Raw genomic sequence first — 27,769 nt, 5'->3', positions numbered from 1 at the left:
GAAAGTGATTCTGTAAAGGAAAAATGAAAACAAAAACACAAACAATGATCTCTACGATACTACTAAGTGTTTTTTTTTTGTTAATCTCATTACCTGTTAGAACTGATTACGTTAGACCTCAGCCTCGTAAAACTTTGCATTTCCCATGGAACCCAAAGCACCCTTCTGTGCCTCAGCAGGTAACTTTCTAAATTTTATCTCTAACAGTTTAGTTTCTTTGTTGTTAATAGTTTTTGTTGGTCAGGTTCAATATTTTTATTTATTTTTCTTGATCTGATATGATCTGGGTCTTTCTTGATTTTTGCCTTCCCTTGTTCATTTTTTTGAAAGAAAAAATTCTTTACGTATATATGTTTATGTTTGAGTGGGGATTTGTGATTATTTTTATGTTTGTGGAAATGAGTTTACCTTGAAGTAGCTTGAATTTTGATCTTTCTGTTTTGTCTGTTTTACTGCCAATCTTATTTTATGGATTTTCTATTTCTGCTGCCTGTGAAACTTAAAATTTAAGCTGATGGATTTGGTTGTTTCTGATGTTGAATGGACCTGCATGGTAAATTTGTAAATTTAAGCAATCTATCACGATAGGTATCTGTGATTATGGTTTGGAACTTTCCCTGGTTTTTTTTGAAGAAAAATTATTTTAAACTGAAGAATGCCGGTATAAGGTATTACTGCTGCACATTCATGAATCAAACCAAAGTTTATTAGCAAAATGAATGATTTGTTCGAAATCATAATACTTGCATCATAACTGTGAATCGATCACAACATGATTTGCTTATCGGAATTCGGAACTACTTTCTTACCATAGATCTCTGTTTTTCGTGTGAAGTGAAGGTTGGAATTCACCAATGAAGAGAAACTTAATACCCGTGTTTACTGTTATGAGTTATGACTGTATTTTAATACTAGTAGATACTGTTGTCTTTGTATGGATAAAAATTTTATTTTGGCGATTTAACTTTCTGTTGATTCCGTTGAGACCTTCATGTTGCGATTAGTTGAAATGTGTTGTGCTTGACGAATATGTTTTGCAGGTACATGTATCATTGGCAGGAGAAAATCACATGCGAATCTCATGGGTGACTGATGATAAATTTGCCCCTTCAGTTGTTGAATATGGAATGTCACCTGGACAATACAACTTTTTGTCTAAAGGAGAGACCACCTTATAAGTACCTATTTTATAGCTCTGGAAAGATACACCACACTGTCATTGGGCCTCTGGAGCACAATACTGTTTATTTCTATCGTTGTGGAGGACAAGGTCCTGAATTTCAGCTCAAGACCCCTCCCGGACAATTTCCTGTTACTTTTGCTGTGGCTGGGGATTTAGGTCAAACTGGATGGACAAATCAACGTTGGATCACATCGACAAATGCAAATGTGAAGTACATCTGCTTCCCGGGGACCTTTCATATGCTGATTGCATGCAACACCGCTGGGACACCTTTGGTGAGCTGGTACAGCCACTTGTGAGTGCCCACTATGGTTGGTAACTCAAGGCAACCACGAAAAGGAGAAGATACCCTTTTTCACATATGCATTTGCGTCCTATAATGCAAGATGGAAAATGCTTTTGAGGAAAGCGAATCAACCTCGAATCTTTTTTATTCTTTTGAAGTTGCAGGGGTCCATGTTGTCATGCTTGGTTCATATACGGATTACGATGAGCTTTCAGATCAATATAGCTGGTTGAAGGTAGGCTTTTCCTTTCCTCTAATGGTTGAAGATCAATATACTGTGCAAATCTATCATGATTATGATGAAATCTCCAGTTGTGTATTTCGTCGACAAACTTCATGCCTCTTTAAATCTGCAGGCTGATCTTTCAAAGGTGGATCGAAAAAAGACCTGGTTAGTTGTGTTGTTTCATGTTCCTTGGTACAATAGCAACCATGCTCATCAAGGTGAAGGGGATGGGATGATGGTGGCCATGGAACCACTGTTTTATGCTGCTGGCGTTGATTTAGTATTCACCGGTCGTGTGCATGCTTACGAGCGATCCGTAGTTATATACTGCCTAAGGTTTCTAATTTTGTATCATACTATTATTAGATGGATATATGATGTCTCGTTCTCTACTCGACAGAAACGTGTTAACAAGGGAAAATCAGATCCTTGTGGTGCTGTTCATATTACTATCGGAGATGGAGGCAACAGAGATGGTTTAGCTCAAAAGTATGTCTTGTTCCGTGCCATAGATCAAATTGCTTAAAATTTAGATTCCAGATGTTCAAATCGAACAACATGCATTTATCTTGTGTGTTATAATGATGTTGAGCATAAAACTGAGCTTACCTTGAATGATTAGTGAAACTTCAAGCAAAACATAATGGGATATAATTTTCTCATTAAATATACTTACAGGTATGTACACCCGAAACCTGAGTGGTCAGTATTTCGTGAAGCGAGCTTTGGTCATGGTGAGCTCAAGATAGTGAATTCAACCCATGCGTTTTGGAGCTGGCACTGGAATGATGATGATTAACCAGTGAGGTCTGATCAGGTTTGGATAACATCTCTCATTGGTTCTGAATGTCTGGCAGAAAAGACTTATGAATCAAGGAAAATTCTGTCTCCGCCCTAAACTTAAGACTTGGCAATCGGTGTCCCTAAACTAAATAGTTTGATGTGCGTGTGTGTATCCAATTCATGGTTTCAGTTGGTAAAATGTTCATTCTCTTCATGGAATTGAGCAGAGTCCATTCTCAGTTCAAGTTCTCACTTAGTGCTTATACGTAACTTTTCGACTATTTAGTTGATGAAGTCGTTTCACATAAGATAATTTGTTCCCTATGTTTGTTCAAAAATGTTTATCTGATAGGCTACGTAGTGTTACTTTATCATCTAATCATCCTATCCCGGAACCATATATGTGCAATCAATTTCTTTGGTCTTTTAATTTTCGATTTGAGTTGTGAAAAATAGTAGTGAGCTGATCTACTGTTCATGTTAGTTTTTAATGGGAAATTGGAGTTATTGAGCTCGGAAAAGGGCAGCAGTTTTATATCACAGACTACCCATGAATCTCACCGTTCCATGATTCAACTCTTGACATTAAAAAGACAGCAAAAAGAACGAAAGCCAGAATCAGATGATTTTTCTTTGATTCCATGGTGATGGTATGTGTTTTTGTCTGAGGCTTTCAGCCGAGCTAACCACGCTGACAAAAAGTAAATGCTGTATAAGAATAACCTTTGCCATTCGGGAAATCAAATAATTTTTCTTGGGCTCAAAACCCATAACTAGTCCATTGTCTCAGAAAATATCTGAAGTTTTCTTTATTGTAATTTTATCAAATATGAAGGATAAACCAAGCAATTCGAGTTATCATATCGTCCTATAAACTAACTTAGAAGTTTATCAACGGGCACGAAATTCTGTATTCTCTCTCTTGTAAGGTATGTTCCTTCTTCTTCTTTTATTCTTTGGTGAATTCAAAGTTTGATTATTTTTGATTGGGCGCTGGCTATTTATCATTGTTAAAAGTAGCCTGATTTTGTTGATAATTGCCTGAGAGACCTGAGGGATTCCCATGATGGTTTTTATTTCTCGTGTTTTCCTTCCTTTACGTACTCAATTTTATAATCCCTATCATGATCTTTTTATTTTATTTTAAAACGTAATCTAATCTTGCTTAGATTAAATGCTTCTGACAACTGAGGTTCTTGGGGTGGGTATTATTTTAGGTTTTTGCTTACTATTTTTGCATCCCGATGATGATGTTCATTGTTAAAAGTAGTGACTGATCGATCAATGATCGTGTGACGAAAATACATGCATTGAGGGATGCAGAAGTTTTCTTCTTGAAGTTGATATTTTGTTCATCCTTGAACACTTCTTTGTTAACATATATATATAGTTTCATCTTTTGATAGTGTGCTATCTATCCAGAAATGTTTTTGCACTACCAAGGGTTTGATTTCCTTGTTAGCAATAAGGTTTGGCTTTATCGAAGTGTTGTTGGTTGTTATCTTAATGTTTTGCATCCCAATGATGATGGATATGTATTGTTAAAAGTAGTGCCTGATCGGCTGATGATAAATACATGCTGATGGATGTACATATTTGACCTATTGTTATTCATTGTTGGATACTTTTTTTGTCGACATTAACTAGAGATTTATAGTTGATGAGAAGAGTCATTGCCACTACAGATGTAGAAAAGAAAAGCCCTCAACTTCCTAGGATTGAAGGGTGAATTATAGGAGCACAGCTTTAGCTAGTGACATGGTCTGTGTTGCTCCAAGAATCATCTGCATATTTATTGAGCTGATCCATTCCTTCTCAGGGAATTTGTGTGATAGTCACCATATTGGAAGTGAGGCAAACGAGCCTATAAGAAAAAACCAGTTCATCTCTGCGTAATTGCGTATTGTGACATGATAGATACCAGACTTGAAGCTTGGGTTTCTGAGCTGAAAGCAACACAGAAGCTTGGAAGAAACCCAACCATTGCACAGCTACAGAAAACCTTGCCATAGCTGACCTATTGACTATATGTTTTCGCATAGAAGATCGGTGTGTACACATACGCAGATAATGTATATGACTTTAAACATGGTAATTAGCGCAGATAGTATTTGGAATGCATATATCAGCTTCTACCATTAGTTACATTATATAAAATTTTCTTAACTCGATTGAGTATAATAGAAATCAAGTTACTCAGAGATTGGGTTGAAAATGTACCGAGGGCCCTCTATTTTATTGGATTGAGATGCCTCTGCAACACTTTGATTCAATGGAAGTTCATGTGTTTATGTTCAAAACAAAAAGGTTCCTGGATCAAATTTCACATCATGTTCGTTAACAACACTAGTGTTGTTACTAAAATGGAATACAATGTTTGGTAACTGTACTAGCAAGAGTCCTTTCAAGAAATCTTCTGCTCTGCTTCATGGTTAAAGACTCGAGCATGATTAAGTCAGAAATGAAATAGATGTTCGGATTTTCCGCAATTTCCAGCATATGTAAAATGGAAGTACATTTACAATTACAGTTATATCAGAGGCCACAATCATACATGGCATACAAAAACGTATAAGTAGCATTGATACTTTTTTCCTTTCGCTTAACATTGACGTCATGTAAAAAAAGACTTATCGAACCAAAGTAACATATCATGAAGTTTGCAAACACGACACAGGATTCCAAAACCAAAACCAGCAGATTTACTTGTCAAACTGTTGCAGCTCGATTTTCCAGGCCGCTGCCAATTGTAATAGAAGTTGGTCAGGTGCTGCACCTTCCCAATTTTCCGGTGGATCCATTGTGGAAGCTGCCTCATGTAAATTCAACAGAAGCTCTTTCTTCAACTCCATGGGAATGGCCAATGCATCGGGTGCGTTTTCTAACACCACTTCGACCAGCTGAAAATTTACAGGAAATAGAAATTAATAGGGAACTTGCAAAAGAAAATGTCTAAAGAGAGCAGCTTGAAGAAAAAAGATCAAAGATGAAGAATCCATACCTGTTGAATCCAGGATAGACAGATATCAAACAAATCTTGTTCCATAAGAAATTGCACAATAGCATGCAAGGCTTCATTTGCTATCTCATTTGATAGCTGGTCAACCATAGGGCCTGATCTATCCATTAGCTTTATAAGCAAGAGATCATCTCCTGTAGATAGAACTTCAGCATACGCAGAATCCATATCACCTACTTGAAGCGCATGCATTGCATTGCTCCATGAAGTCCAGACAGGATCCCGCACCGGTCCAACGTTATCATTGCCAACAGCTTCGGTGGTCAATTCAGGAACATGACCTGAATGAGATGTTACACCATCCTCCCCAGCAACACGAATTGCTTCCAAGGTAGCTTCATCCTTTGATGCTTGCCAGACACTTCGAGCAGAAGGCCCTTCACCAAGCCTTGCAGGCCCGGGGCCCTTATCCCAACCTCTCCTGCCACCAAACTGATCACTCTCATGTTCCGGTTTGGGTGATCTACTATCCCTGTTACTTATAGCTGGGGCTCTTCTCGATACAACTTGTCCATTTCTGGAAGCACCAAATGCAAGGAAATCCCCATCATCAGGCATTTCAGCTCTCCAAGAAGGTCCCCTCCCCCTCACACCTGAGGCAATTCCATCAGGTTGGGCAAATCTTTCAACAAATGGAATTCGCCCATTGAACTTGGAACCATAGTCAGAAAAACAATTATACTTCCCTAAAGGTCTATTATAAGATCCTTCAAATGCTGACGTAAAGTTACCACCTCTCCTGCCTGATGACATTGACAAATCCCTAGCCATGTCTTCAATGATTCTCTCAAGACCCCTAACTCTGGTCTCCAAAGTTACCATGCTATCATGAGAGCCACCTATAAAATCCTGCAACATAACAAGGAATCTTACGAATCATAAGAGCACTTTTTGGAAACGTGTATAAATGTGTAACTGAGAAATACCTGCAACATGTTCATGAGATGCCCTTGCTGTCTCTCCAGCTGAGCTAACTGCCTCTGGATAGCCAACCAATTTCCTTTGTTGCTAATAAATGACCCTTCAGACTGTCCATCCACTTTCGAGAAACCCGAACGATTTCTAGATGGCCCTCTTTGATTTACATCTATCCTTTCATCAGCATCAGTTGTCATTTTTCTTAGGTTGTTTCCATTTATCTTCTCTTCAGGCCATTCATCCCGCATACCAGCAGCTCCTCTCTCTATGTTACGGTTTTTCCTGCTGGAAGATGCATGAAAACCATCTATCTGGCTGTTTCCCACATCATTTGATTTGGACTCTTCCTCACTCTTCAAGTTTGAAGAATTAAGATATCTACGAGGAACAACTACTTCAACTGGCAAATCATCAGAACCCCTTGTTTCAAGTTTTTGAAAGAATTCAGGATTCACTTCTCTGTCTGTTAATGCAGGTGCTTTCTTCTTTAAAATTACAACTGCTTTGTCAATAATACTTCCACCTTTGCCTTCGGAAACAGAATCTGAAGCAAATGTTTTTTTATCAACTGCACTTGGAATTTTAGTGCCATCCTTTTCTGATGATTCAGCTGATTGAGAATTGTCACCATCTACATCATTAATTGAAACAAATTTAATCCAATAAGAGAAATAATCTGACAAATCAGGACTACCTGTAAAACTTAAAAATCACATAACTAACATGCTTACCACGAGACAAGGCTTTCTGGTCATCTGCAGCTCCCTCTTCCCCTTCTCCTGCATTTTTCTTCCATAATTGCAATGCTTCGGTCATGCTATCTCTTACAGGTTTCATCTGTTCAACAAATGATTAAACGTTACAACAGAATAAAGTTTTCATAAGGCAGTGTTGAGTAATGTACATCCATCATATCTGCACCATTTGAGAGATGATATTGAAGGGTAAAAGCTGAAAAGCAACATTGTTTAGACGACCTCAACCTTTGTCTTCCAGAATCATAATGCACCAACTAAAAGTCCCTTCAAATCAACCTAGAAGCATGAATGCGTCCACCGCAAACCCACATCATTTATCATCCCTAAACACTTTGTCACACAATTAACTCTAGGAATTCTAGTTATTTCAAGTTCCCACAAGAAAAAACCAAATCTATGCTGAAAGATGTAGATGTTTGACCTAAGTCAAGACCAGATCAGCTCAGGAAAAGAAGAAGAAAGTAGATGGTCTTTGATCAGTCATGTCCAAAAAAGCATCAAAACTTAATAAAGAAACCATGCATTAAAGAAAGCGTTATGTAGAAGAGAAATGGCTCCAGAAAGCTACCCTATCAAACCGGCATCCCTCGAGCACAGTTATTGTCGAAGACGCTCTATCTGCAATCAAGTTGCTTGAATGCAGTGCCAAGGTACTTAAAGCATCAGCAGCTGCCTTCCGTGTCGCCCAATCTGTGCTCCCAAGGCATTCATGGATGCTTAGCAGCAAAGCTTCAATGCTTTGAGGTGGAATTGCTCCCACCTGCAACAATGTCAGCATAATTGTTCAAAACTTCAATTTGTTCTTATTTGTGGAATTCTCTATGCCTATTCCTCACGTAGCTACCTAATTCGCCTGATCAAATTCACATATAAAAGAAAGGAGGTGCAGTACCAACTACCAACAGAATCATCGATATCCCCATGAATTGAACAATGTACATGGTTAGAATTAAGCTAAAAACAACAGCAATACACAGACCTGTGATAAACTTGCCACTACCGACAAAAGAGAAGCCTTAGCCATAAAATTCTGATTATTCAACAGCTTGCGGATCCTTGGGCACAATTTCTGAAAAGCAGCCAAAGGAGGATCAGATGCACATTCCACCACCTTAGCCATACAGGTTGCTGCACCAGATTGAACCCCTTTGTCCTGCTCTCCCATTGCTTCAAACAATGACTTTACAAACAATCCCAACCATATTCCCTCCACTCTCCCCTTTTAAATACTGAGCTGAAAGCGCCCCTATCGACTCACAACAAGCATCTCTCACCCCAGAGTCAGCATCTTTCAGCCTTTTAACAATGTGGGCAATGATTTTAGTCAAATGGGAAGCTGCCAATTCACCATGGCAATTACATAGCTCTGAAAGTAGCCTCAAAGATTCTTTCTTTACAGCTTGTTTTGGATCATTTGAAGAATCAAAGAGACAATTGAGTAACATGGGAAGGTTCTCAGGGGAAAGATATTGGATGGTCTTTTCAAGATCATCAACAGCAATTTGGTAAGTATCACGATCAGAGAGTTTGGAAAGTGATGTTAAAAATCCTTTGCTTTAGCTCTACCATTGCAAGGTGGGATGAAACTGAGGAGGGTTTAAGAGGGTTTGAAGGAGGAGGTAAAGTTGAAACCTTTGAAGGTCTTGTTGATTTGGGTGCTTGAGAATTACTCATTTTCAAAAGTGAGAAAGAAAAACAAATGGGTTCTTGAAGAAATGAGATTTCAAAGATCGAACAAAGGGGGGAAAGATGGGATTTTGAGGAAAAGGGATTTACAGATTTCAAAAGAAGAGGAGAAGGAATTTGTTGGAAATGGGGTTCTAACGATTGGAACTAAGTGCGAAAATGAATTGGATTTTGCTTACATCGACAAAATAATTAATGAAGAGATTTGAGAACTAGAGGAGAAAATATAGAGTAAGGCAATGAGTTACGGGAGAGACAAAGCTGAGATATGAGGAGCGTGAAGGGAAACAAAAAGATGATTTTGATTATTGATTTCCCCCCCCCCCCCCACCCAGGATTTGGTGTAAAAGAGGATAGAAAGGGCCATTCGAGAATTTAAAATTGATACAACGTTGTTTTTGGAGGGTAGGGGCTGTTAGGGTTTCAGATAATGCCTCATCATAACCATTGATTTTGATTGAGAAAAAAATTTCAACACCCGCTGAACAAGACTTGCTTACGATGAGTACTATTGAGTAATCTATAAAAGTTAATTTAAAATTTTGAAATACTCAACATACAATTATAAATTAATTAAAACTTTAAAAATAAATTATTTAAAACAAAATATTAATTACATTATTCTTTATAATTTTTTAAAAATTATGAAAAATAATATATTTAGCATTTTATTTTAAATAATTTAATTTTAAAGTTTTAACTATTTATAATTATACGTTAAGTTCACTAATTTTAAATTTTTTTGAATTAGATTAACGATATTCAACGATGCTCATTGTTAGTGATACTCAACGGTACTCGTCGAATGTGAAGGACTTGTCCTTTTGATTGATAACTTTTATCAAGTCAACGTTAATATGTAATAGGTTATTATTGCTCTCCAATCATTTTCTCATATAGTTAAAATACAATTATGAAATAATAAAATATATATCCTTATTTGATATATCAATGATACCTTTTTATTCACAATTGACTTTAATTCCTAATAAACAAATGTTTAGTTAAATACTAATTAAATTGTCATAAAATGCTTGCATTGCTCAAAACATTTCACAAATCAATACTGCAAAAGTGTAAAAGCGCTTCAAGGAACACTGAAGAAGCTTGACTGCTACGGTTTTGATCTCCAGAGTTTCCAACTTCCTCGGGTTCGGAAAGGAGAAGCCCCGCCTGGTCTCTAATTTTTTGCCTGAAACTTTGGTATAGAACACTCTTTTCTTGAATAAATTGTTTGGGATACCAGCGAAATCATACACAGCTTGTCAAAAGCTCATTGATGGCGGGAAATGCATTTGTTGGGCAGCTGAAAACAGCCGACAAAGACTTAAAAGTTCCACCGGTCCAACTGCCGCTTGGCTTCTACCATATCTTTCTGTGCTTTCTTCCTCCGGTAAAATATTGGACAATCCCGACTGCAAAGATGATAAAACATAGTTTATACCTAAAATAAAGAAGAAAGGATGAAGCAACAAAATTTCATCACACTTGTCTAAAGCACGCGCCTGACATTCCCTTTCTTTTCTAAATAAAACACATTATCTTCATGGTTCTGCATTACGGAAAATAGAATTGTAAACAGATATAAACTGAACAAGGAAGAGAGTGGATATAAGTGGACACCTCATCCCGAGCTCTTGAGTTTAATGCAGGTGAGCGAGATCTATGCCTGCTCCTGTGGCGGTGATCAGATGGAGAAACTGACCGATCATGTCTTCCTATGCTAGACTTGTTATCCATATCATCTTGTCCCGACCGTCTATCATTCCTGTCACTCCCCATTTCTCTCTCCGTGCCCCTTCCCCTCTCAGATGTCCTTTCCTTCCCTGAAGCTCTATCCTTTATGTGCACTCTTCTCACTACCCCTACTATGATTTCTCTCATGCTCCCTCTCATTCACTTTCTCAACATCCTTTTCATCCTGTGCCTTCCTCAGCCTCTTTGTCATGGGAGATGGAGAGCGTGAACTCGGATGTTTTGGAGACTTCGTATTGCCAGAACGTTTCTCTCTTTCCAAAGAATGATCACCGTGGGACCTCCTATGCCGAGAAGGAGACTTTTCTCTTATAGGATGTCTTTCTGGTGATCTCTCTCTATAAGATGGACTCCTATGAGGAAACCCCACCTCCTAACTGGAGACACAAACTGGTAGGACGAATTGCGTCCCATTCTGTTGCCAATGAAAGTCTGCCAACAGGTTTAGACTGAAATATGTAACATTGATTCAGCTATTGAGAATAGATTATAAGCATCGATGCTATATAAGATTATGATGTGGGGGACCCGTGGTACCTTTATATGGTTTCTCATGTAATTTTCCACTACCAAGTCAACAATTTTAAAAACAACATGAGAAACCATAATAAGAGTATGTTTGTTTGACTGTAATTGGTTTTTTTGAAAAATGAATTATTGAAATTTGAATTACTGAAACTGAAAAATGAATTATTGGAATTTGAATTCTGGAAAATGAATTATATTTCTGGAAAAGGTTTTCCGGAAAATATTTTCCGTAAAATGAATTACATTTTTCTGAAAAACATCTGAAAAACGTTTTATTATATTTGGAAGATGTTATTTAAACTTTTTTTTTCTACTAGTTGAAGAGTTTTTTTTTAAATTATTTATTACAAATATTAAATATAATAAATAATATTATTTATCATAAAACTTAATATTATTATTTTAAAATATTAAAATAATTTATTTATTATTAAATATTATTTTTATAATTTTATTAATAAAAATATTAATATTGGTATATTTTAGTGAAATAAAATATTATAAATTATATTAATTATTTATTAAAGTAATAGTGTTATATTATATTTTAAAAATATTAATTAGTATATTTTAAATATCTTTATTAAAATATTATTTAAATATATAAATAATATTATTCATTATTAAATATATAAAACATTATTATATATTATTAAAATAAAAATATAATATCTTATATTATTATAATATAATTGATTATTTTATATAATATTAAAAATATAATATTATATTATTATAAATATTAATAAATATATTTTAAATATTTTAATAATTAATATTTTGATGAAAATTATATTAAAATATTTTATTAATATTAAATTCATAAAATAAAATTAGTTTGAGTATTTATACTTTGAAGTGAAAAGTTCAGAAAATGACTTACGGAAAATGAATCTGTAAGTCATTTTATAGAAAACACAAAGGAAATTCTAGTTATTAGGAAAATGAATTACGTTCCGGAAAACGAATTACGTGAAATAAACACGGGAAAATATTTTCCGAAAAACGAATTACGTGAAACAAATACGGGAAAATATTTTCCGAAAAACGAATTACATGAAATAAACAAGAGATTTCGGGGAAAACTAATTTCGTAATTGGTTTTACGACAAACAAACACACCTAGGGAAATAGTTTCAACCATTGCAATATAACGTGAAAAAGTTAAAATACTTCAACAACATTACAACATAAGCCTAAGAAAATAGTTTAAGAGTCAGATAGCCTTGATTAGTAAGCACAAATATGGTTCTGAAGACTAAAATTAAAAAAAAGAAACATAAATAACTCGGTTACAGAGAAATTAATAAAAATTACAACAAACAAAACAATAAACAGAACTGTCTAAGCTAGAACACTGAAGCACCACCAATCACTGTATATTAAATGATCAAAAATAGGCAAAATAAATAATACCCAGACTGGGAAATGTCAAAAAATATATAAAAACAATAATTTATTCGAAAATAATAGCAATGAGAACATATTTTACAACCAAAATGAAAAAAAAATGCTTGGACCACGCTCAAAATAATAAAAAATTATTTTTATTCGATAAAAATAGTGATTTAATTAAAAAATAATATAAAGGTATTATTGTAATTATTCTTAAATATATCAGGTAAAATTATATATATTTTTTCGGATCAGGTCGGATATTTTTCATTCTAAACCCAATACGATTCAACTCGACCCGAGCTGACCAACCCGATTTTTTTTAAAAATCCAACTCGATCGTGTTGGGTCTGATCGGAACCCATCGGATTCGAGTCTCATTCCCATCCCTATGCTTACCAGAAAAAAAAAACTGTTTGATGCTAAATCGTAGTGAGGTTTCAGAAACAGAAGAAGAACAAAGGGAAGAGAAGTGCAGACTTTGAGAAGGGTTTTGGAGCCACAAAGGAGTGGAGGAGAAAGAAACAGAGGTAAAGCCCATCCAAAAAGTAAGAATCAATATCCAATATAAAGCACATCCAAACTTGACAGTAATTTATCGTATTAATGTAATAGAGATTTTTTCAAGCCAACAAACTTTTTTATATTAAAAATTTTTAGTTACCGATTAAAAATATTTTTTTCAATTGAATTGATACTCAATTAATATATAACATTAATTTAATCAAAAATAAAGTATATAAAAATATAAATATCAAAATGTAAATGGATTAGGATATTTCATGCTTTAAAAAATTAGAGTAATGTTTTGACTATAAAATTTATATTAACTATATTGATAAAAATAGGGATGGTTATGGGTCGGGATTTTGGTCCACCCGACCCGACCAAACCAAAACAAGATTTCACCCGACCCGACCGACCCGAAATAATAATAAAAATATTATTTTATTCAATAAAAATAATGACTTAATTGAAAAAAATAATATATAGAGGGGTATTAGTGTAATTATTCATAAATATATAAGGTAAAATTATTTTTTTCGGGTCGAGTATGGTCGGATATTTTTCATCCTAAATCCGAACCCAACTCGACCCTGAATTTTTTTTAAAATAACATACCCAATAGGGTCGAGTCGGGTCGAAACCCGTCGGATTCGGGTCCCATGCCCACCCCTATATAAAAAGTATAAAAATTTTATATTAATTGTATATTGATACAAATTATATTTTTATGAAAAAAATATACAAAATATATTTTGAATTGAAATTTGACACAAACATAATATAATAAAATAACTGATATATGACGTGATATATAATGTAAAAAGGGCAGATTGATAATAAAAGAATTGTTTGAAGGGGGAATGAGAAAACGAATAACTTTGAGGATAATATGTATATTTTACCATAATTAAGACGATAGAAACGAAAAACGGTTTATTTTTATAATATTTTTCCTTTTTGTGGAGTATGAGCCAACCAAAAACAAATTTCCAATTATGAAAATGTTGCTAAGATAGTAATATGCCGATTGTTTTATATATTAATTGAGCTGCACCGACTTTCTCAAGCGAAAAAGAGCCCACCCAAATTTTACAATTGAAATTCTCAAGAATATGGCCGCCGCAGCCACTAGCACCGCCGCTCTCCGCCCACGCAATCCCTTTTTCTCTTCTTCTGTCTATTCCTCCTCGAAATTTCCTGTCAATATCAACAAAGTTGAGCCTCTGACGTCGCCTGTGAAAAAATTTTCAATTTATTGTACGTTGACTAGAGAAGCGGTCCCAGCTGATACGCTTCCCATGGATTCGGACCCGAACGGATGGCAACGACCGGACTCGTTCGGTCGGTTTGGAAAGTTTGGTGGGAAATACGTTCCCGAGACTCTAATGTCTGCCCTTTCTGAGCTGGAAACGGCGTTTCATTCTCTCTCTAAAGACGACAAATTTCAGGTTATTTTCGTAATGACTTCATTATATTTATGCACATTGTTATTCCTATGTAATTATGATGCGTATTTTCCATAGTTGAATCAGGCCTTCTGCGTGCACGTGTGTTTGTTCATATGATTTAAAAAAAAAAATGTATTTGGTTGTTTTACAATGAGTCTCTAATTAGTAAAACGATGAAAATTGAAAATTTATTGACTTCGATTAAAAGAGGGAATGTTTTTCTTTTCCATATTTATTTTAGATTTTGATAGCTATATATTTGATATTGACTTCAATTTTCATGAAAAGAAAAGAAAAAAAAACAAGACAAAAAATACTTCATTCATCCCATTATTTTTGTCCCATGTTGACTAAACATAAAGTTTAGAAGGATAAGTTTGATCTCATGTTAAGTTATATAAATATAAAATGAGGAAAATGAAAAAAATTATCCCTAAAATGTGTGATAGATTTCACATATTTGTTTTGATAGGTATAAAAAATTGAGACATAAGGGCAAAAATAAAATATAAATATTAAAAACCAAAAGGGTCAAATTTAGCGGGACTGAGGGATTAATTTTTATTCTAAAGTTCAATTTTTTTGAATGATTAAGAAAATGTTGGTTATATTTGATTTGACAATACTTTTTAGCATTGTTGGCCCCTATTTAAGCAAGTTATTACTTTTTTTAAATAATTTCCCTTCTAAAAATAATGAGAAGAAGAATTTGTCAAAAAGCAGAGAAGTGGTAAGTAAAGAGTCCTTCTAAAGAATTTGAGCTTTCAAATAAAGATATGAAAAAGCCCTTTGAAAGAATTTTTACTTTGGTGCTGAATGTGGTGATTTTGTGGAATGGTGTTAATGATTTTCAGGAAGAACTAGCTGGGGTTTTGAAAGACTATGTTGGCCGGGAAAGTCCACTCTATTTTGCAGAGCGGTTGTCTGAACATTACAAGCGTCCTAATGGCGAAGGGCCTGATATCTATCTAAAGAGAGAGGATCTTAACCATACTGGTGCTCATAAGATCAATAATGCCGTTGCGCAAGCATTGCTAGCTAAACATTTGGGCAAGAAACGAATTATTGCTGAAACCGGGGCTGGTCAGCATGGTGTTGCGACAGCTACTGTGTGTGCACGGTTTGGTTTGCAGTGCATTGTTTACATGGGTGCCCAAGATATGGAAAGACAGGAGCTTAATGTTTTCAGAATGCGGCTTCTTGGTGCAGAGGTAAATGAGACACCATTTGTTATACATTGTTAGAATATAGGCCTTCTCTCTGGATTGGCTGATTTCAAATTGTATTGTTTATCATATAGGTTAGAGCAGTTCACTCGGGTACTGCAACACTAAAAGATGCCACTTCGGAAGCTATCCGGGATTGGGTGACTAATGTGGAGACAAGTCATTATATTTTGGGATCTGTTGCTGGTCCACATCCATATCCTATGATGGTGAGGGAGTTCCATGGAGTGATTGGCGTAGAAACAAGAAAACAAGCGCTGGAAAAATGGGGAGGGAAACCAGATGTATTGGTTGCATGTGTTGGTGGAGGTTCAAATGCAATGGGACTTTTCCATGAGTTTGTTGATGACAAGGATGTTCGGTTGATTGGGGTGGAGGCTGCTGGTTTTGGTTTGGATAGCGGCAAGCATGCTGCTACTTTGACCAAGGGAGAAGTGGGAGTTCTGCATGGAGCTATGAGTTACTTATTGCAGGATGAAGATGGGCAAATAGTTGAACCTCATTCCATTAGCGCAGGGTAAAGCTTATTTTATAATGAATTTGTTCATTTTTTATGTGGCTTGCTTTGAATGGCATGGAAACCTTTTGTTTTGGCTATACAGCTTGGATTATCCTGGAGTTGGACCCGAGCACAGTTTTCTGAAAGATGTAGGGCGAGCTGAGTACCACAGTGTCACAGATGAAGAAGCATTGGAAGGTATGAAACAATCCAATTGCTTTTGATGCTTCATCCTGTCGTATCTGATCGTGACTACTGCCTTTTGTTTGGTTTTCTATAAGAAATTGATTAATTGCAGAGGCACAACATTGCTTTCAACTTTTTTTAATGGCATCTTAAACCTTATAAGGCTATATGACTCACTGATTGCTTCATCCAATGCATCTAGAATCTCCACCTCTCTCTTGCAACAGTTTATTTTCGGTTCTTCATCACGGGCTGTTGATTTATCACTTTCTCCTTCAAAATTATTTTGCCTGATAACCTTGTACATGAAATGTTCTTGAAGGAGGAGCTGTTTCTCTTGCATCCTTTTCTCATTTTATACAGACATTTACACTTACATAACCTGTTGTCATATCTGTAACTAAGTAATTGGAGATGCGCAGCTTTCAAGAGATTATCTCGACTGGAGGGCATAATCCCGGCACTCGAGACATCTCATGCGCTGGCTTATTTGGAGAAGCTGTGCCCGACTCTACCAAATGGTACCAAAGTTGTGGTTAACTGCAGTGGCAGAGGCGATAAAGATGTTCATACTGCAATCAAGTATTTGAAGGTATAATTATGGTGGTGTCATTACTCTTTCTTCATCCCATTAAATAAATGGGTTACAGCCATGAGCCATGCCTTCACAGTCTTCTTTTTCGGTGTTTACTTGCTTCTCTTAACTTATATGCTAATAATATATGGAGGATACAATTCAATATTTAGAATGTGATATTATTCCATTTTTGATTTCATTGCTTACAATTTAGATCTTTCCTCATGCCGGATCACGGTCCATAATTTTGCTATCCTGTTACCTGGGCCTGGTTGGTGGTTCAAATTTATATAGTCATTTTGATTAAAATTAAAATATCAAGATTTTTTTTTTAAAATAGGGACGTATATTGCATTAGCAGGCATCATTTACAGTAATATTGGATATACATCCAGGATAATCATAAATAAAATATAACATTGATCCAGGATAATCATAAATAAAATATAAACATCGAACGAGTAGTGAAAGTCAGATGATTAAAAGCATATATTATTGAGACAACGACATTCAGAGGCATATCAGTACAACATCTTCAAACAACAAACATAGAGGAGTATAATATGAAAAGTATCAAAGGTGGACGAATAAAAAATTAATTTTCCGTTAATCACAGCTTCATCCTATCATTACAAAAAGAATTTAAAAAAAAAGAACCGAAAGAAAATATTATTAAAAAATAACTAAATAATAACAAAAACGAAACAATTGACTGAAAAATAAAAAAGAACAAGTAGACTGGTCTGGCAAAGCCACCACGGTACCACCACCGCTGCCCTCAGAGTCAAAAACTGGTGTAACTTCCTAAATGCAAAATAACTACTACAGAGAAAGGTAAGATTTGAAAATTGTGTTTTGACAAAAATATTTTAAATAGTGATAAATATTAAGAGTTAAATATATATATATATATATTAAAATAAAAACTAAAATAATTGTTCAATCGATTGTGTCGAAAGGAAAGTAAAAAGTCTCGAAGGGACCTATCCAGGGTAAGGTCACAATCAGGAGGTGTTGATTGCTAGGCAATGGACGGTTATGAATTAAAGATTTCTTTGAATCCATTATTTTGCCTGAAAAAATATATATTTTTATTCTTGTGAGCGGCCAATATCAAACTTCCAATAATAGTTAAACATAGAGCAAACAGATGATTTCGAGATCACGGAGGCCACTGTACGGCGTCAAAATGATAGGCAAATTTATTCATGCAGGGCAGATTTTTTTCGTATAAAGCTCTTACCATATTATTTTTTGAATTAAACTATTGTTATTATGTCAATGTAAAGACGACAGGAACCAACTGATTAGTTTTTCCAAACAAGATGCATGAAAATACAAAGCAAAGAAAACATAGTCGTGATGAAGAAGATGCATTGTGATCCATGTGTCCTTCAAAAAAATTAAAATCACGTGATATTTTGACGTATTCCCATCAACACTGCCGCACTATGTATAATATGGAAAGAGCCTTATATGGGAAAAAAATTTCCCACTTCCCTACCTAAGTAAAACTGCCAAAATGATCTGTAGTAGTCTTCACTCTTTCACCTAAGCAGAACACCCCGCATGGTCATTTCAAAATTATTCATTATTGTTGGTTGAATATATATGTTGCTAAGGCAAATACAGTGAAATATTGCAGAAATAAAGATCTTAGTTAATGAGATTGATTCGAGTTTTTTAGAGTCCTTTAAAATCGTTCAATGAATGATAAATAAAAGGGGACATGATCACGCTCAATGAATGATAAATAAAAGGGAGACATGATCACATGCTTTCTCTTTTAGATCAAATCTTTTTAATGTGGACCGTAAGCTATGCTTCTAGGCCAACCCCAACCCCCTAGGGTATCCAACATGAATTTTAGTTTTTTTCTTCATTTTTAATGTATTTTTGATGATCATATCTTCACAAATATATTCTCAAATACATGGTTTTCAGAATCGGACCGGTTCATTGGTTTTCAGAATCGGACCGGTTTACTGGTTCAATCAGTCGAACCGGTCAGATCGGTCGAAAGAACCGAACGAAGTCATAATTATTTAAAAAATTAAATAAAAATATCAAAAATATTTAATAAAAAACTAAAAATATCCCCACAACTATAATACTTAAATACAACACCAAAATTTCATCATTCATTACTTGATTTACTTCTAATAAAAATCTCCAAACATTACAAATTAAAACCAAAACAAAAGTCGATTAACCTTCAAAATAAAAGTCGAAATATCCTAGAAATAAAAATAAAGAAAACTAAAAAACTGAAAACGAAAAGGCTAGAAACGAAAATCGAAAAGGCGAAAAACAGTTTTTTAACTTTTTTAATTTTTTTATTGATGGCCGATTCTTAGCAGTTCACTCCGGGTCCGGTTCGAACGGTTCACAACCGATTCAACGGTTCACTAGTAGCGGTTTAACCGGGATAGAATAAACAGGACCAGACAGCGATTCTCGGTTGAACCGGCCGGTCCGGTTTTCAAAACCTTGCTCAAATACGAATTTCAGACACAAATATTTAATTAAATACAAGTTCAAATCATGATATTTGCAAATAGAGTAAATTTAGAATGTCACTCTCATGAGTCTCTGCAAAACCTGATACAAAATAGTCGATCAATAGATCGGATACCGGTGGTTAAACCAATAAAAACAAGACCAAAATGAAGAAATACATTGCTCATGTCTGCCGACGTACACAAGGCTCACAACATTAAATCTTGTTTATTCAGACTGATCCCTAGCAGCCACATCCAAATATAGATAAAGAAACATGCCTAATTCACCGTATGAACATCATATATAATCACCATTGTTATACAATATGACAAGCTGGTACACGAAAATCCAGCAATCATCATATGAAAGACGCTAAGCTTATTAACTAATCCGAGCTAGTTTTTCCCTTTCATCAGCTGTGTTTTACATGATGAATTGAAAATCTTGAGGCCCCGGCTTTCTCATGCTTTTGCCTGCAAAAGATATCACTCAAGATTAGGAGAAGCAGGAACCGATCATTCTCGGCATAAGATACTGCTAATTAAGAATTACAGAACTGTGTTTAGGAGAAGAAATCAAGCATATTCTCAAATTCTATAGAATGAAATGGTGGAATTTGTCGAAAGCATCTTTGACTAAAGCTCACAAGAATAAACCATCAACTGATCCAATATTCCCATTAGACGTCTTCAGTTAGGAGGACAGGTTCAGATAACTCAACTGATTCATTGAAGCCACCAACCACCGAAAGATGTCAACTGCCATATTGGCAGCCAGTATCGGTCTGCCCCGGTGTCAACATCTATGGAGTATAATTCACTACTAACTACAAAACTGCACTTGACCCTTAATAATCGGTAAATCATATGCCCTCAACTATTGTAGATTCAAAAGAAATATAAAATTTTAAACCACAAAAATCTTGTAGGAGGCACTGAGTAGGTTTAGATGTTAAAACGATGGGCCAACAAACCGATAAAAAAACCCTAAACCTGAAGATTTTTGAGAAGTAGACCATTAATGAACAAATTGTCGGATGCAATAGGCAAAAATGAACATACAAGTCATATGAAGTATGTTGTTCAAAAAATAATGAAAAATACTAACCTGAGAATACAAGAAGGTTCCAAGGATGGCAATGGCAGCTCCAAGAGCATTGATGGGTTGGACAGGTGTGTGGAAGATGATGATGGATGAGACTATAACGGAAATACGTTTCATGGTGTTACCAATGCTAAATGTCAAGGGAGAGATCTGATCAAGGGACATGTAGGAGACTTGGTTGTAGAGATGATAGAAAATACTCTGTGCTGCCACCCACCTATCAAATACGTAAAGTCCATGAACAAATTGTTAGCAAACAGGAAGAAGTAAAAATATTATGAATCGATACAATTAGATTTCATGTACATAAAGAGGTTCTAGTGGTTCAAAATTTATAGAAGAAAAGAAATGAAGTGGTTTTCAAAGCATCTAGAAGAGTCAAACAAATAAATGCAGAAAACATTAAGTGGAAGGAAAAATAACAAGGAATTGAGATTTATTACTGCCATATAATTACCAGACGAACTGTGGTCCAATTTCAGATAAGGCCTTTTCCCATCCTGCAGCCCACAACTGCGGTCCCTCTACGGCAATCGCAAAAGGTGTGAGTATCAGAAGCGACAACATAGATAAACAAGCGTAGTAGTTCATCCCGCTAACGGATTTCCCTTTCATGCCTTTCTTGGAGAATATGTTACGGAAGACAAATGCCAAGTTCGATATCATAGCACCCATAAAACCTGAAATACACAAAGAACAACCAAGTCCACACTCCGGTGACCACCCGTAAAATGAAATTGTTTAAAATCACAATCTCAACCTCAGCTCAAGTCCTCAAACTGAAAACAAGACCATGGAAACTGAAACACATTGTAAAGAAACATATGAATCGGAATTATGGTGGCCACATATTGAATCTTTTTGGGTTTGGATGTTAAGAAAACTGAGGTAACACCAAAAGTTTATCGAAAAAGGGCAACTTAGTGAACTCTGTTCCAAATAATGGGATATTTACCTAATAAAGAACACATATGGAGAGGATTAGAACATAGAAGAACCAATTCAACAACAACTTTAATAAGGATTAAAACTTCAAAGTAACAACTCAATATCCATACCGAGAGATTAAGTTTACTTTACCAGTCATATTGAAGTTAAGTTCGGTAACAGCAGCAAGAGCGCAACCACCAATGATCGGAACAAGGGACAGGTACACCGCTGGAGGGAAGGTCTCTCCGAGCAAGAGCCTAGAAACCAACACACTGAAAGCTGGCTCACCACTCTTGATTATGTGGGTGAATGAAACTGCAACCTTAGACATACTCACAGTTGCTGCTACATGTCCAATTGTATGTGCTACAGCAACCTAGAAAACAAACAAAGAAAAGAACAAAATACAGTAAAATTTGTAATTCATAGCCTCTGATTCAGGTTGTGAAGCCAAGATAGAAACAATTAAGGGAATGAACTTTGAAGATCTTAACTTTAATTTTGCAAAATAAAAAACATACATCAAATTCTAATTTCGTTTTTTTTAATTAATATATTCTTCTTTAAATTTAAGATAAGACAGATAATACCAAATTCTAGTTTCCTTCATTTTCTCTGCAATCAGACAAACTGAAACAAAGATCATATGTTCTTTTCAACATTTTCCTCCTACCGTCCAAAAAAAAAGCATATAATCCTATAAAAAATGTTCAGAAATATTAAAACTTTAGAAAATCAAAGAAACGACTTTCTAGTTTATTATCGTTTTCTCTCACTTTCTGATCAGCCAAACACGATAAGGGAGAAAAATACTCACCGGAAACAGAGTCTTCCAAAACTCAAAATCTGTTTTTGGGGCCTCAGCAATCCTTGTAGCCCATGAAATCAACATCATCAAAGAACCACAGGCAAGGGACAAAGTTGAAGTCAACCAAGGGTAAGGGTAAGCATTCAAAACCTTCTTGTTATATATATTGAAAACAACATTCAAAGCCCACCAAGTTGCGAAATAAATCCCAATTTTCACCCGTTTCGCGGTTTCGGGTTTCACTTCCGCAGCTGCCTCTAAAGGCTGCGACTTGTCAGCTTCATAAGCCTTGCATGGGATCACCGGCCTTTTCTCCTTACCGATAATCTCAATAGATGAGATATGCAAAGGCTTCGACACCGAAAGATGAGTTCTTTGGAGAACCAAAGCTGGTGAAAACGAAGATCTGTACATCGTTGACTGTGATCTTCTGTTAACAATAGAATTTGAGAGATCCATGCATGTCGCTAAAGCTGATTGCTTTATGCTGAAACTCATTTTTGTTATTTTTTTCCCAAGCGGTGGATCAAGATCAAATCTTTGAGAGAATCGAAACCGAGTGTTTGTTCAAAAGTTGATCAACTTAAGTGGAATTTGAACAATTTGAACGGCCTTTCTTTCCTCTAGGACGAAATAATAAAGAAAGTAAAAGGAATATCTTCCTTGTGAATATTCTATTAAAGATTTTTTTTGGAGGCTATAAGAGAAGTAAAGCTATAAGAATGCTGAAATCTCATGCGTTTTTATTCAAAAAAAAAAAATTCACCCAAATAATCAATAATTATATGTCATGCATCGATTTGATCAAATTTTATTGATCTAGTACCTATTTGTTAACGTAGATAGAAGGAGCAGATTATCAAATGTGCATTTCTTGAGTTTTTGTCCGAGCTAGAGTCACATGGGTAATACGCAAATCACCATCTGCACCTTCGCGGTAAAACTGACATGTAGTGGAAAGCGCGGAGGGTGATTATTCACCTTGAATTATTGGATACTCTATTATTACCCGAACTTTAAAGTTCGACGACTCACCCATCCTCCTCCCATATAAATACCCTCGAATGCAAACATCGTACCACACCAAAATTACTTTCACATTATTTCTTCTATCAATTTCTTCTATCAAGCTAAATAGATTTTGTTATAGTTCTTAGAATGTAAAATTATTTTTTATTAGATTATATTTATTTTATATTTAATTATATAACAAAAAAATTTTACTAACTATTTTGTATTATTTTTTGCGATTGTAAAATAGAAAGCATAATAAAATCTCGAGACATTTTACCGATTAGGTAATAATATCAAATTGTGCTATTTAATTTACTGTAAATTTTTTTAATTGATTTTAGCATTAATTTATATTTTAGTTTGTATACTATTTATTTAATTAGGTGTATCAGCTATTGTTTTTGCATATATAAGATTCTTAATCTTTCAAACTTTCAAACTCTTAAATGAGGCGTATTTCAGCTATTGTTTACTATGATGAAAAATTTGGAAAGATGAAATCGGCGTTGTCTTCGCATCAAATCATTCTGTCAGAATATCCTTAAAGAGAAATATCACTCTTGAGGAGATGATCACTAAAACTTCAAGGAAGGTTCATGTTGAAAGTACTAGAAGATTGTCTTCACTTCAGTACAGATTTCTAACCGCAATATTTTTGTTAACTTCTATTGCATTCGAACTCTCCAACGATGATGATGTTGCTATGATGGTTGATTCTCATAATCAAAATTCATACGCTGATACATAAATGTAAAAATTTGTTGAAGTGTCTACGGTTCGTGGTATGTCATTATGCTCCCAATTTGGGTTGGCTCAATAAGCTGATCAAGTTGACAGCCCAACTCAAGTAATGTGTAATGATTGTAACTCGTTAATGGGTAATCCACATCCTGGTACCATCCCATCAAGTTCAATGGGGAGATATTCATCATCAACTTGTTACGATATCTATCGAGGTGGCTCCACGAACAATCCGTATGGCAATATCGCTTCCAATTTAAGAGGAAAACATTCATCTGCCAATTTTTTTGACTTGAATATGGGGATGCCATCGACACAACAATATGTTCAGTACCCATTTGACACGATGCCTTCAAGTTCAAGGGGAAGACATTCAACTACCAGCTTGTTTGACCTAAATATCGACATCACAAAGAAACCCTCATCTCCACCAAAAGAACCTCTTCGTGAGCCAGGTGCGGATGGTGCTGAGACTGGACTATTCGTTGAGCCAGAATCATCGTAGTTCAACATGAACTCCGATGATGATGATGTAGATAAAGTTCCAAAAAATACGGTACACATCGAACCTCTAGCACAAATGTATGAAGATGACTATGGTGCAATGTATGAGCCAGAATTTGCGGATATGCCTAATGTTGGTGACTACGAATTTAACTCATCAATCAATGATGTTGAGTTATATATCGGAATGGAGTTTCCATTGAAAGAAGTAGCGATGATTGAAATTAAGAATTGCAATATTCGTAATTATGTTCACTCCATAGTCGATTGATCCACCACTGAAAAATATGTCTGCTATTGTGTCCAACGTAATAACGGATGCAACTGGATAGTTTGTGTATCGAAGAGGAAGAGGAAAAATAACATATAGGAACTAACAATATACAAAGGTCATCATACATGTTGTGCTAGAAGGATCAACCAGGACTATCCCTACTTGGACTTCGACATTATCTGCCAAGCCATCATGCCCATGGTCAAAGCAAGCTCCCATATAGCTATTGCGGTGCTGCTTTCTGCTACACAGTCTCAATATGGGTATATTGTCTCCTACAGAAAAGCATAGAAGGAAAAAATAATGCCATTAAAAAAATTCACAGTGAATGAGATTTATCTTACAATGAACACCAAGTTGGTTTATAGTTGTGCGAAGACTGAATTCTAGGATAATAGTCAACTTTGAAACTTTTCATGCATACCACAATGATTGAGTGCTTCACGATCGATGCCAATTCTACCGTCTTTTTTGGACTTACCCACAGCACATCAATGTTGTGAAATACTGTAAACTTGTGGTCCAAATTAATGGGACATTATTGTATGAAAAATACAAGCAATTTCTACTATTAGCAGTTGTCCAATATGGTAATCGCAATATACTTCCAGTTATTTTTACCTTTGTTGAAGAAGAAGATACATATTTTCGAGTTTTTTTCCTCAAAAAATTAAGCTTACATGTTGTCACGAAGAAAAAAACCTATGTTATTTCAGCTTGCGGAGCTGGTATCAAAGAAGTAAAAGGGTCTTTGGGTCAAATATGTCAACCGCCCTATGTCCAACATCTGTACTGTATCTGACATATTGCCGCGAATTATCATGGAAAGTTCAAGAAGAATAATGAACACCAATTACTTGTGCGCATGGGTATGCCACAATTCCTAATTTAATTTCTCCATCATTTTTATTTTTTATGGGAACTTAACAATAAGTACTACATTTGATGCTCAAGTTACAAACTACTTACTCAAACGTTTGAGTTCATGCTTCAAGATTTGCAACAAAGAAATGTGGACATATGCATATGATGGTGGATATCAATATGACATATGACGACCAACTTGGCTGAGGCTATCAATTCGACCTTAAATGGGAACTCTATTTACCAGTAACAACTTTGGTTAAAACGACATATTTTCATTTAGGAGCACTTTTTGCCAAGTTCGGGGGATAAATTGAAACTTAGATGCAAAACAGTCATGTTTATTACCCAAAATTAGTTGCAGATCTACAAAAAAGAATTGTTGCTTCAAATGAAATATCAATAACAAGCTTATCTCGAACCCATGAATTATTTCGTGTCACAGAAATATCACGACCTCTTCAAGAGAAATTCAACACAAAAGTAAATGTCGTTGGTAACTTTTTGGGACCTCTCCAAAGGCCTTATAACTCATACGTTAACACCTTTAATCCATGATAGAGGGACCATCCAAAGCTCAGTTACGAGAACATTCAGAGAACAAATCCAAGTAATCAATCGAGGCCTCATCTACTTCTACCTCAACAACCACAAACGTCTTCGCTAGAATTGATTGTCGAGAGATTGGACTTGTCCCAAGAGAAGTTTCAAAATCAAAACCAAGATCATCTTCACGAGATAGATAAGCAAATAAGCCAATTAGCTCAGACAATATGGCATTTAGAGTTTCAAGGTAATCTGTTGTCACAAACCGAATCTAATCCAAGAGAAAATGTTAGTGCAATAACTCTCCGAAGTGATACCGTTATTTCACCTGAGATCCCAAAGGAGAATAACGCACCACCCAAGAAGAAGAAAGAAACTGAGACGCTATCGCTTCCTAATTCAGTTAATAACACATCTTCATCTTCCATTTCACCTTACAAAGTTTCGCCTCATTTTCCTTCTAGATCAATGAATCAAGATAAACAAGCTGAAGAGAAGGAGATCCTAGATGTATTTCGAAAAGTGGAAATAAATATTCTATTCCTTAAGGTGATCCGAAAGATTTTAAAATATGCTAAATTTCTTAAGGACCTTTATACCTACAAAAGGCGGTTGATCGGTAACGAGAAGATAAATCTGGGTGAGAACATCACCGATACACGATGTCAATAATCGTCTTCACCCCATCGAACCAAACATCACTGAGATATTATCCTATATCCACCCTAGCCGCAGTCGTGGTTGTGGCCATAGTCGCCAAGGAACATGAGGAGTATTCTTTACCCTTTCACTTGTTCTTTCAATTTTATTTCCAGATTGGGGAAATATGATTTAAGTGAGGGGGTAGAGATGTCATTTGAATTTTACCTTACTTGTCTTGTGATTCGTTTGATTATATGCATTGGTTGACTTGATTTTTAATTTGATTGTAATTCTTCGCCTTCGTTGAGTACTTTTAGTATAGTATGTTTGTTTTAGTTTATGTGATTACTTGGATATGGATATTCATGATAATGGAATTGCATGAGTAGAAATTTAAGTTGACTTGATTGTGACCATCCTTGATTTTGTTGATTGAAATTCGCCTAACTCGATGCATGAACCCTATTTAGTAAGATTTGAGCCTTGATTAGCATGTTCTTTAGTTTTATGCTCTTATTCTTGATTGAGAGTGTCGAACTAAAAATTAACAATCTAGAACTTATAGTACGATGCATGTTGAGAATAAAAAAAAAATTGATGCTTTGAAGTAATTTGGCACTTAGGATTCACCCAATTTTTACCCAAAATATCTTTCATTTTCTTTCCAAGTAGCTAACCATGTTTAAGCATGTCCCATTTCTTCGCTTTCAGCACAATCTTAAAACCAAACCTTTTTCATTTTTCCTCTCTTCCTCCCTTTTCAAGACAAAAAGAAATAGATAAAGGTTGTATGATCACCTTTCATAAAAGAAAAAGAAATAAAAAAGGAAGCATTCGAAAAAAAAAATAAAAAGGGAATC

At 35.3% G+C, this 27,769-nt stretch overlaps 3 protein-coding genes, 1 non-coding gene and 1 pseudogene across 4 annotated transcripts; 3 read left to right on the top strand and 2 right to left on the bottom strand.

Annotated features, from left to right (window-relative positions):
• The first annotated feature begins 8 nt into the window (after nt 1-8).
• LOC120200579 lies at nt 9-2,791 on the top strand (annotated as a pseudogene).
• Nucleotides 2,792-3,992: 1,201 nt separating this feature from the next.
• Nucleotides 3,993-4,067, top strand: LOC120200581. Its single transcript, XR_005523572.1, has one exon. It is a non-coding gene; the product is annotated as a small nucleolar RNA R21 (small nucleolar RNA).
• Nucleotides 4,068-4,907: 840 nt separating this feature from the next.
• LOC120200578 (microtubule-associated protein TORTIFOLIA1-like) lies at nt 4,908-9,156 on the bottom strand. Its single transcript, XM_039201378.1, is given in 8 exon segments — nt 4,908-5,378; nt 5,480-6,346; nt 6,424-7,046; nt 7,147-7,252; nt 7,742-7,933; nt 8,153-8,369; nt 8,371-8,717; nt 8,719-9,156. Coding segments are annotated over 8 exon segments (2,679 nt in total). The 5' UTR covers nt 8,848-9,156; the 3' UTR covers nt 4,908-5,180.
• A 4,985-nt stretch (nt 9,157-14,141) lies between these two features.
• On the top strand, nt 14,142-17,077 carry LOC120200577 (tryptophan synthase beta chain 1-like). The gene is made up of 5 exons (XM_039201377.1): nt 14,142-14,492; nt 15,347-15,703; nt 15,793-16,235; nt 16,321-16,415; nt 16,826-17,077. The coding sequence occupies exons 1-5, from the start codon at nt 14,157-14,159 to the stop codon at nt 16,999-17,001; spliced, it is 1,407 nt and encodes a 468-aa protein (XP_039057308.1). The 5' UTR covers nt 14,142-14,156; the 3' UTR covers nt 17,002-17,077.
• Nucleotides 17,078-19,632: 2,555 nt separating this feature from the next.
• On the bottom strand, nt 19,633-22,951 carry LOC120200576 (glucose-6-phosphate/phosphate translocator 1, chloroplastic-like). The gene is made up of 5 exons (XM_039201376.1): nt 22,334-22,951; nt 21,667-21,892; nt 21,044-21,266; nt 20,590-20,803; nt 19,633-19,955 (listed from the first exon to the last, which is right to left on the bottom strand). Exons 1-5 carry the CDS (start codon nt 22,820-22,822, stop codon nt 19,944-19,946), a joined length of 1,164 nt encoding a protein of 387 aa, XP_039057307.1. The 5' UTR covers nt 22,823-22,951; the 3' UTR covers nt 19,633-19,943.
• Between the last annotated feature and the right edge of the window lie 4,818 nt (nt 22,952-27,769).

The sequence above is a fragment of the Hibiscus syriacus genome, unplaced genomic scaffold (genome assembly GCF_006381635.1).
Source record: "Hibiscus syriacus cultivar Baekdansim isolate YM2019G1 unplaced genomic scaffold, ASM638163v2 tig00006190_pilon, whole genome shotgun sequence".
Lineage (NCBI taxonomy): Eukaryota > Viridiplantae > Streptophyta > Magnoliopsida > Malvales > Malvaceae > Hibiscus > Hibiscus syriacus.
This window is presented reverse-complemented; position numbering and strand designations above follow the sequence as displayed.